General features: G+C 39.2%; 1 protein-coding gene across 12 annotated transcripts in view; it reads right to left on the reverse strand.

Moving 5' to 3' along the window:
* erc1b (ELKS/RAB6-interacting/CAST family member 1b) overlaps window positions 1-12,042 on the reverse strand; it is a 385,708-nt gene that overhangs the window by 205,732 nt on the left and 167,934 nt on the right. For 11 of the 12 annotated variants that reach the window (XM_049475045.1, XM_049475043.1, XM_022671805.2 and 8 more), the window contains one exon: window positions 8,718-8,853. In XM_049475045.1, coding sequence (XP_049331002.1) covers window positions 8,718-8,853 — 136 coding nt within the window. The remainder of the gene's footprint in view (window positions 1-8,717; window positions 8,854-12,042) is intronic. The other variant, XM_049475044.1, reaches the window with a different exon arrangement.

Below are 12,042 nucleotides of genomic sequence, written 5' to 3' on the forward strand. Positions count from 1 at the left end.
TATGAAGATGATCCATGCAGAGACTCCAAACCTCCAACTAACTTCAATATATTTATATTCTACTAAACTGCAGTCACTTTCAATGGGACATATATGCAGCCGAGCCTAGTGCATCCCAAATGGTATTTGTCAACATTAACATTTTAATATAACATTATAGTCAGTATGGCAAAAATTTGTTTTGGGGGGGGGGGTGTAGTGCATTATAGGACTCTGTGGGCGTGGCCTAAGCTTTTGATCTTAATGGCTTTATTTTTTTCCCCCTTACATTACTTTTACTTTTATACTTTAGTTTCGGTTTTGAAACCAGTACTTTTTTTTAACACTTTTGCTTAAAGAGTAAAAAGCTTGAGTTGATATTTTTTCAACGTCTACAGAAGTATTTTAAATCCTAGTGTCTATTCTTCTACCTACAAAGTAATGAAAGTGAATAATACTATGACTTTTAAGTTGTAGGGATGTATAGATGTATGGATTATATTGGAATTACACAATGTTTGTATATATATATATATATATAAAACATAATATAAAATGTGCGGGTTTTATTCTTTGTTATTACATAATTTACATTTTCTTTCATAATGCATAATTGTTAGTTTCTTTGCATTTAATAAAAGTTTGCATTTCTACATATATACATTAATTTTATACAATAGGCAAATGTGTACATGAACTCTTTCAAATACTGGCATCAGCCCACAAAAACCAAGTTGAATTAAATAACTGAGGTCTACCTAAAGTGCATTTTACATATAACTACTGGGAAGTGAAGTGAATAAGAATTATTATATCATTACAGTTGCATCTGCCAAGAGAAAACGGGCAAGCTGAAGAATTTAAACCACTTAGACAAGAGCCAAATGGGTGATGTCTAGACGAACATGTCAGAGCATCTCTAAAAAGGGCAGCACTTGCAGGGTGATGCTCCTGGTATGCAGCCATCAGTTCCTACCAACAGTGCTCCAGAACCAGGGCCACGGTCAAGGGCAATGAAGGTTTAGCACTATCGCCTTCCAGAGCTGGGGTCTTTGGTTCAAGTCCCTATCTGGGTTATCCTTGTGTCTGCGTGGGATTCCTCCAGGGACTCTGGGGAGTTTTGCTTCCACAGTCAAAAAACATGAAAATCAGGTAAATTAGATTAAATTAGTGTAAATTGACAAGAAATGTGAATATGTTTATGTGTGTGGGTATAAGTATCAATGTGTGCCCAGATATGGATTGGCTCCTCAGTGCCCGATGCAGTCCGCCAGGTGGACGGTTGTTTCCGGTTGAGAGTAGGCTGTGCGTGATTGGCTGTGTGCGCGTTGATTGGTGCTAAATATAAATGGCTGTGCTTAAAAGGAAGCTATATAAGTGTAACTCTGTTCGTTCATTCATTGATTCATTCATTGGTTCATTCATGTCCCTCCTTGCAACTTACAGGACATATTAAAAGAAGTGCTGTGTTTAATATTATGGCTGATTTCTGTATTTCTCAAAATAACTAAAGAGCAAAAATGTGTCTACAAGCATAAAGGTCATACCACCCCCCGACTAAGCCAAACTACACATACAAAAACATGATTTAAAAAAAGTGAGACTTGAACTGAAGTGAAAATTGAACTGAAATTAATACATTAATTAATTCCAAACACAGACTGAATGGAAACAAAAAGACAAAAATGATGCTGGGAAAAAAAAAAAAATAAATCACATTACTTTCACATTAGCACATCCGTTTATTTCTCAACAACACAAAAAAAAAAACCCTTCCTACCCGAACAGCCCCGCTCCCAGTAGCCCTCTCGCTGCACAGCATCAGGACAAAAACAACAGCCCATTTGTGATAATTGTCCTGAGCTAACTATAGCCTCCTAATGGATGGAGAATGCTGTGGCGAGGCCGTGCTCTTGTGGCAGGTGGAGAAAATGACATTCAGGATGAAAAAGGTCTCCCCCGGGGAGAAGACTGCGCCTCCATTCCTGACATAAAAGCAGCGGCTGCCTCCCAGTGAGTCATAAAAGGCTTCCGTTTGACTCTTTTATATCTGCGTCTTTAAAAAGGCCCATAAAGCCACGAGCCGCCCCGAGCACTTCAGCTTCATTAACTCCAGTGTTGTTGGCATTACCTATCGGCTCTCACTTTTGGTGCAAGCATGTGTGTGTGTGTGTGTGTGTGTGTGTGTGTGTGTGTGTGTGTGTGTCCTCCAGCTCCTCCTGCATTAAAGCAGCAGCAGCAGCACTAGCACTAGCACTAGTTCCAATGATGGTGATGGCAGTGTAAGTGTTGGTGAGGTCTGGTCAACAAAGGTACAGCAAAGCCAGTAAAATATGAACATATGAACAAATGTCTGAATTCCTTTTACCAATATAAACTATAAATAAGTATAGATACTAGTGTTTAAGAAAATACTTCTGTAGATGTTGAAGTATCAACTCAAGTTTTTTTACTCTTTAAGTAAAAGTGTTTAAAAAAGTACTGGATTAAAAACTACTTAAAGTATAAAAGTAAAAGTACTGTAAGGGGAAAAAATAAAGCCATTAAAGACAAAAGCTTAGGCTAAACAACATTTAGTCATATAGTGCACTGACCCCCCCCCCCCCCCTTCTCCCCAAAACACATCTTTTCTAAAAAGCTATAATTCATATAATGTTTCATTAAAATTAGGGATGCAACTAATGACTATTTTGGCAGTCGACTAATCTGATGATTATTTTTTCCATTAGTTAGCGATTGTTTCTGCCATTTAAGCCATTTGAATGTCTAGACCTTGTTTAAACATGGAAAGTACTAATATTTAGTAAGTAAATATATAATCTGTTGTCTTTGGGCACTTTTGGAGACACAAACTGCACTTCTGTCCCCAGCACTTTGTGTAATGTGATACTGTCTGTTACAAGTTAACTATTAGTCGACAAAGAAATTTAAAACAAATTGATATAATCAATATTGTGGATTTTATCAACTCATCATTACAGACCTAATTAAAATGTTATTGTTGATAAATCTGGGATGCACTAGGCTTCTACCTGTTTCAGCTGCATAAATGCCAATTGAAAATGAACGTATTTTAGTAGAATGTAAATATATTAAAGTTAAAGCTTATTTGGAGTCTTAACATTGTCTAGTAAGCAGCATATAGGCTAACAAAAGCTAATTTTTCCAATTAAATTATATAATAATATTTTCTAAACCTGTCAGAGACCCCCATAATCTCGGCAACCTTTCTCCATACTGTATTACACCCATCAGAGTCCCTGTAAATCGGAAAGGTTTTTGAGAACATTAAAGACACTGAACATGTTGGTCTAAGTTGCTTTGATTGCAATAATATTAGGTGTACTATCAGTGTAATAGCATTAGATGGATTTTTAATATATAGGTCTTTTTTTTTTGTGGACGATATATGGTAATGTCCATTTATTGTACAATATGTCAAAACTGTCATTTTCTTGAATAGAACGCAGCTAATATCTCCATGATCATCATGAGAAAACATGGTTCAACCTCAATTGAATCCATGTTGAAAAATAACTAAATGTAGCAGAGATCTCAACAAGCTTTTCTATTTTCCTCTATTGCTCTTCTTTCTCTCCCATAAAACCAGCCCAACTTCTCTTATTATGCATCGGTTGCATAGACACGACGGCCCTCCAGAAGCCGGGGTTGTGTGCCACTCCAGCGCAGAATGAGCCCATGCTGTAAAAAGAGCCAGTCTCAAACCCAACCATGCAGTAAAAGTGGTATTTACTGTGCTCCATTATACTGTCATCTCGTTTCCCCCGTTCCCCATGTGCGTTTCTCCAGTCAAACCCCCAGTAACGTCTTCAAACTGTCGATATTTAATCTGTGGGAAAGGGGAAGATGGCTTGATGATTCACTCTCCACGTGTGCGTATCGCATGTCTACGAGTTTCTTTGCGGTGGAAAAAAAGCCTCATGCTCCGTAGATGTGGTACCCGGAAAACACGCTGGGTTAATTTTCAGCGCAGCGGAGGGCTAAATGAAAAAGGAGAGCGTGATTCAGGAGAGCCAAATCCTGGGGTCAGAAGGATATTTCAGAAGAGCGCTGCTTTCCTGCATTACGGTACATTCTAGATATTCTATTTTCAACTACATCTCTAATAAGCAAGTTCAGGAGTTCAATCCAAGCATCGATCCAAAAGTTCAGCATGCTGGAGTTCAGGCCGGGCTAAATCAGCCGAGATCAGATCAAGAGTCTTCAGCTCCAGTTCTGATTCAGGTATCTCAGTCCAGATCAGATCAGATTGGTGTTTTGCCTGTGCAAACACACCTGATTCTTCATACTCTCACATTTCAGTTGTTAAAATTGATTAAAATCTTCGAGAAGTACTACTAAAGGTCTCATTTCAATTGTGGTTTCTAGTATGAATGAATGCCACGTGATCCGTTTTTTGCGAGAAAAAAAAAAAACTGCTCTGGTGTTTCTATTTAGCCCTGATTTAGATCACTGAAGTACTGGTCTCTGATCTGAACTTTGATCTGTGTTTTGTGGAGTTGAGCTGCCTTGTCAAACCGTGCTCCCCTAGTGTATTATTAAGGTCTCTGTAAAATGCAGAATCAACCGGAGATCCGATTTGAACCTATAGTTACTTACACAAGACAGCTAACGCTAACTATCTACTGTAAACAGAAGCTGTAAAGAGAGTAAACAGAGCTGTTAGCTCCTCCTTAGCTAACGAGAAGGTCAAATCTGCTTGTGGGCGATCCTGAGCCAAGGTGGGCGAGGCCATGTTTGTCACTGGTTGACGTAGACACCCAACGTCTCTCTGATCAACTCGTATTTCTGAGGCTGTTTTTTTCTTAGCTACTGCAGACAAGGGAGGTTGAGGAAGAGTTTCATATGCAGCATCGTATACAACTCAAACAGACCTATAGTATTTCACAAAGAACAAAGAAGAAGAAAAAGTAGATTTTAGTGGAAGGATACCTTTAAGTTTCTTCTAAGCAGTGCTGGCCCTAATGGGTCTGGTTCCAATTCTAACTCAATCTGATCCTAACAGACTGATTCCAGTTATTGAAAGCCTTTAGGGTCATGTGAATATATTAGAGCCAGGTGTTTAAGTGTCTCAACTTTCCAGGACCAGTGCAGGTATATTCCAGCAGAGCAGTTCTAGATGCTGTACTAGATGCTCTTCAGAACCAATGGACAGTTCTGGGTTAGATTCATCAAAAAGTCCCTCGATTAGTTCACGTTGTTTGGTCGGGTGAATTCGGGTGATGATGTAGCCACCCTGGCGCCTTCAAACCTTCTCAGATTCAAGACACACTGGAGATGTAGCTGGATCAAGCCTCAGGCTCAGACTTAATGGCGCTCCTTCCCCTTCAGTCCCCCCAACCACGTCCCCACCTTTGTCCAAAGTCAACAGCGGCTGCCCCGAACATGATCACCCTGCTCAAGGGCTTGACCCCCATATCCTTCGCTTCCACTGCTCGGTTCCTCTGGAAGCGTCTCCAATTAGCTGAAACATTAGAAGAACCGTTTTCTTCCGAGTTCGGAGACACAGGAAAGAAGAGGGTTATTGCTCTGCGGTCCCTTCCACTGTGTCCTAGAATGACCTGGTTCAATCCACCCTGACCAACCACTCCGACAACCCAAGCGGAAACCATGCAAACCATCGGCAACGATCAGCTCCCCTTCCAAAACCCCTCAATGAGGCCAACAGCGTGTGGAGGCTACTTCCAATAGTCCTGGCTTGTTCTGATATGGACTCTCTGCACCTCAGGACTGGAGTGTGGTATCTTTACGGGGGAGGCAGTGGAGGCTAACACTGCTACTGCTACTGCTGCTGCTGGTCTTGGCCCAAGAAGACCACTGCTGGTTCTAGCATCGACCCCAAAACATTTCCTCAGAACAGTTGCATCGGGGCGCTCCAAGCAGGGGAGAAAAAGCCACAATGTGGCCTCAGCAGCAACATGACCCCACGAAAGAACCTGGAGGCCCAGCTCACATATGAGTTTTTCTTCTGACCGCATCATACGCTCACACACACAAACAGACGCAAAAACACTCGGCGCCTCGGGTCAATAAAGCTGCACTGCCAGCGCTGAAAATAAAGAAAATGAACTCGAATCAAAACAAAGAACAGATGATACAGGGAAAAGGGAAACGTGAAAAGGGAGAGCGAGAGAACGAGTGACCGAGAGGCCAGAAAAAACACTAAAAACCACACCAAAGCAGGGGCCGCCTCGGCTTTGTTGTTCAGAGGTCTGTGGAAAAGAGAAAACAGTCGCTCCACAAAAGCAGGGACTTTCTGTACAGCAAGTGTTCGACATCAACACTGAACTCCAGCAGAGACGTCATTCTCAAACAGAGCTCAAGAGCTCAATTAAGCAAAGAACAAGACTTTTCATTTATTTATGTACTACCCAGAGATGTATAATAATGTAGAACGAGAACTACCTCACTATTGTAATTAAGTACTAATGCTGTATCTGTATATACTGGAGTATTATATTTACTTTACTTCTCAAGTACTTAAGTACTAAAATGCTGTATCTGTATCTACTGGAGTATTATTTTTACTTCAATACTTAAGTACTGAAATGCTGTATCTGTATCTACTGGAGTATTATTTTTACTTCACTACTGTACTTAAGTACTAAAATGCTGTATCTGTATCTACTGGAGTATTATTTTACTTCAATACTTAAGTACTAAAATGCTGTATTTTTATCTACTGGAGTATTATTTTTACTTCACTACTGTAATTAAGTACTGAAATGCTGTATCTGTATCTACTGAAGTATTATTTATACTTCACTACTGTACTTAAGTACTAAAATGCTGTATCTGTATCTACTGGAGTATTATTTTACTTCAATACTTAAGTACTAAAATGCTGTATTTTTATCTACTGGAGTATTATTTTTACTTCACTACTGTAATTAAGTACTGAAATGCTGTATCTGTATCTACTGAAGTATTATTTTTACTTCACTACTGTACTTAAGTACTAAAATGCTGTATCTGTATCTACTGGAGTATTATTTTTACCTGACTACTTAAGTACTTAAGTACTAAAATGCTGTATCTGTATCTACTGGAGTATTATTTTTACTTCAATACTTAAGTACTAAAATGCTGTATTTTTATCTACTGGAGTATTATTTTTACTTCACTACTTAAGTACTTAAGCACTAACATTCTGTATTATTTTATATTACTGTATTGCTTTTATTGTGTAATATTTTATGTTGCATATTTACCTTTTTATTTTATACAAAAGTAAGAAAAAAATATTAAAAGTGTTATAAAATACATTATTTAAATTAGTAAAAATGAGCTGTCACTTTTGGGCGAGGACAAGTTACTGTTTCATTGGTTCATAAACTTTATTGGCTGGTTTATTGGCTGGTTTATGGCCTATTCTAAAGGAGAACAGCTCTCAATGTGTTATACAACACTTGTATACACTTGTTGTATAACAAAACATTTAAAAATATAGAGAGTATGCGTCGATTGTAATGGATGCAGGGTCTGAAGGGATTAAGCGAATCGTCTGAAAGATTTTATGCAACACACTTAAGTGATTTCCTTGGGAAACTACAAATACTCCCTTATGGTTTATGAGGTGTTTTACAAAACCGGATGTGTAATAGACAAGAGGACGGGAAAAATACTCACTAAAAAAAAAAAAAAAAACTGTTGTTTGCAGCAGTACAGGGAAAGTTTTAGAAATCTAAGAATGGGTAGTGTACTATTAAAATGAGAAAATATATAAAAAGACCGAAAAACCACATTTTCCAGTAAAACGAGTCCATGTTTACAAAAAGCCACAACAGGAAGTTTGAAGTTTACATCACACGCTTCTGTGACAATATTGGCCGGTTGCAAAGTAGAAATCTAAATACTGCCTGACTGGTAAATCCCAAGTGCATGTAAATGTGTTGATTACACTGCTGCCAAAATCTTATTTTCTGCAGTTATCGGATCATTGAGTGCATCTAAACACACTCGCTTTGTACTCCAAACGAAACGCAGACGAAAAGGTCAGGAGCTGCAAACAAATGTGATCCTAAAGAAGACGTATAATCGCTCTTCACCTGTCAAAAACTCAGGGATTCCCAAATGGAATAGTAAATGAGACTGAAGGAGAGACAACATTTACATTTAACTACAAAATACAAAGTTAACCTTTATAATAACTTTATAACATTTCTAAAGAGCAGCGCTTCAATGTATATTAGTGGATACAGTGGATGATTGTGGCTTACAGCCAATGAAAACCCAAAAATCAATGCCTCAGAAAATTAAAATATTATATAAGAACCATTGCTACTTTTAGCAGTGTGGGCAGTGTGCCAAGTCCTGCTGGAAAATGAAATCCTCATCTCTTTAAAAGTTGTCAGTAGCAGAGGGAAGCATGAAGTGCTGTAAGATTTTGTGGGAAAACAAAACTGCACTGACTTTAGACTTGATAATAAAACACAGTGGATCAACAGCAGCAGATGACAGACATGTCTCTCCATTAAACCATCACTGATTGGTGGAAACTTCACACTAGACCTCAAGCAGTTTGGACTATGTGTCTCTCCACTCTTCCTCCAGACTCTGATCCCTTGATTTTTTTTTTTTTACAAATGAAATGTAAAATTGACTGATGATCAGTGATGGTTTGGAGAGACATGTCATCTGCTGCTGTTGATCCACTGTGTTTTATCATCATGTCTAATCGTAGTCATCAATGAACAGGGAAGTAAAATTTAAATTACCTTGACCTGCTGAGAGCTTTCATTGATGTTATCCTCCCGCTTGCGCGCCTCCTCCATTAGCTGGGCGTTCTTGCTCTTCTCTACTTGCTCTTTGTGTTTCAGTGAGGCCACTTTCTTGGTCTGGTCCTTCATCTGCCTGCGAGAGAACAAGCAAAATGGACAAATTACACTTAAAAGGTTAATTTCTTGTACTTGGACAGCAAGGAACAGTTCATGGATGTAGAATATCTATAAAAATATCAAAAAAACAATTGTATACACGAAAATACATACACAAAGAATGAGTCAATAAGCTGCAACGATCACTTTAAAAAAGAAAAAGAGTTGAGATATGAACTGATATGGACACATGGTGGTTAGTTCTAGGTCGTAGCCTGTATGGTTTGCATGCTGTGTTATCCTGGAGTGTGATTGGTGGACCATGGGTGCTCCTTTACCCAATAAATGGTCCCCAATACCCTGTCCTGGCAGTCTCCTGTGTTTTTTCCATATATGGAGGTCAGGTGGTTAGTAATATGAGCAGATAAAAGCTGTATTTATGGTTGGTTGTTGGATTTGTGTGCAAGCTAGGGATGTGCCAGATCATATTGTATACAATAATATCACCAACATTTTTGAAAACCACGAAATATATATATATATATATATATTTTTTTTTTTTCATTTTTATAATTGCATTTCAGATTTTTTCCCCAATTTTTCCCCCTGATTAAATATTAGGACTCCCCCTATCATCACTAGTGATGCCCCAACACCAGGAGAGTCAAGACTAGCACATGCCTCCTCCGATACATGTGAAGTCAGACTCCGTCTCTTTTTGAACTGCTGCTGGTTCAGCATTGCAGAGTAGCATCACAGCGCTAACGTTTGGAGGAAAGGTTCCAATACATCAGCTCACAGACGCAGCGTTGTGCTGATCAACATCACCCTAGGAGTGATGAGGGAAGAGAGCGCCATCTACTGTACCCACCCAGAGAGAGCAAGATCTCTTGTGCTTTCTCAGGGCAACGGTAGCCAATGGCAAGCTGCATAACTGGGATTTGAACCGGCAATCTCCTAATCATAGTGCCATCGCTTAGCTCGCTGGACCACTCAGAGCATCATCGTGAACGATATTATACCCTGAAATATGGTGCCATATCACCCACTCCCAAATCATCACATCAGGGAACTACTTCTTTGCTGTTTTTAGCAAAAGAAAAATTCACACTGTTCTCATTTATAACCTAATTAGGAACCATTAATAAACTAATTGTAAACCATTTATAAACCCTTTATAAAGGAAGTCTTATTTTAACGTGTATAACCAGTTCAATATGCTTTTATACAGAGTCTAATGAATCGTGATACAGCAGGCCTTCTTCCCTCACGCCTCTACAGCAGAGCGAGGTAATTGATGAGTTATAAACACAGGCTGTGGGATTTGAAGGGCAAGTCTTTCTTTTTATTTTGCTCGGTTTCCAGGAAAGTTAGCACTACCTAGAGCTTTTCTGAGCCCATGCATCTAGATCTACACTAAGTCCATGTAAAACAAAGCAAAGGAAAGAAGCAGGGAGGGGAGAAGTATGCACTGAGGAGAGCGCAACTCTCCTGTGATGCATTACGAAAGTGTTGGGTGAGCTTCCAACGCGATTATTCTGACACAAGGCGATCCCAAACAAGGCCAGGTAAGAGCGAGCCAAGCCACTATACGCTTCTAGCACCTGATCATTCTTCTGGACTAACCATCAGAACACAGAGGAGGCTGTGTTTAACGAGTAGCTGGAGGAAGCCGCAGCCTCCTGGCTCTGACTGCAGAGATCGGCGCAGAAGTGTCCCTCTGCGGATCGAACCCTACCCGGAACAACTAGCACCGGCCCGAGATCAGAGGCTGGACGGATGCCTGTGGCAGAGAAATGGCTACTTCCACTGTGAGTACAGTCGGTGCGCTGAACAGTAGGTGCCTGTGTGCGTTTGGGTGATGCTTATTCAGAGTTCACAGAGTTTTCTTTTCCAGGCAGGGCTGTATGGATTGATTATGTGCATGTACAGAGTGGCAGTCCAACACTGCACCTATACACACACACACACACACACACACACCAATGATCAGATTTCTACTATAAACTGTATATATATATATATATGAAGAGTATGATTCCAAAACGCGATAAATGCCATTTAAAAAAAAAAAAAATGAGTTAGAGCCAGAATCAGAATGTTATGTGACCACTCTTGAAAAGCCAATATTCAATTTTCATCAAAACGCCACACCCGCCGTGTAATACTGCCCTGCTTTCTCTCTTTCTTTCCAAAACGCAACAAACACCAGTCTTGTTTTCCCGCAGAACGCCACATCTCCACTCATCCAATCACAGGGCAGCATTCCACGAGCCATCTAATGTAAACATTATAACACGCGGCCTGTTGAGCCGGATGGTATTTCGTGTAGCCTACTTTCACTTTCGTTTTTCACTCTTAAAGTCCGCGAAAATGAGCGGTTTTGATGGTATAGAGGAGCCTGTTCGTGTAGCAGTCATTGAAAAAAGAGAAAGCCATCAAAAGAGTCTCATGGACGTGAAAAGGTAAAGAAAATCAGGCATTCAGGAGGGGGGAAATGCCGGCTGTCATCTGCAGTTCACACACACACACACACACACACACTCTACACACTATACTACACCACACTACACTACAGCACATTAATGTAACGTGATTTTGGAGATTTTACAGTCTTAATGTCTTGTTCGTTAATGAAATTTTGCACTTTTTCGAAAAGAAATGTTTTGAAATTTGTGTTTTTAGGCCCAATGGTCAAACTATTATATTCAGATGTACAATTTACTGTTATTTATTATTGTATTTTGCACATTATTAGTAAAAAAATAAAAATCTATTGATGCCAAAGGATATATAAGACATTTTGAAAAAAAAAACATGGCATGGATTTATTGCGTTTTGCGAAAAAACGAATTATTTTTAAAAATAAATCTTTAAATATTAAAATCTTGATTTGATTTTTTTGTGTTATTTTAACCTTGGTATGGTATTTGATAGTTTGAAACAGAAAACGGTGGTTTTCAGCCTACCACTTTCTCTCTAAAGAAAACCCTTTTTTACTCAAATTGATAAAAATGGATTTATAGCGTTTTGGAACCAAACTCTTCATATATACTTATATGGGACTCCGGTTGGTCCAGCGGCCGGAGCCCCGAGAGAGCAGAATTGGTCTTGATTCTAGATTCTCAAATATGTCTTCGAGTGTAACTACACAAATACATTTTTACACAAACACATTATTAAAATATGTAGCTTTGTAATAATCAAACACTGTATACCAAACCTG

The sequence above is a fragment of the Astyanax mexicanus genome, chromosome 2, assembly GCF_023375975.1.
Source record: "Astyanax mexicanus isolate ESR-SI-001 chromosome 2, AstMex3_surface, whole genome shotgun sequence".
Classification (NCBI taxonomy): Eukaryota; Metazoa; Chordata; class Actinopteri; order Characiformes; family Acestrorhamphidae; genus Astyanax; species Astyanax mexicanus.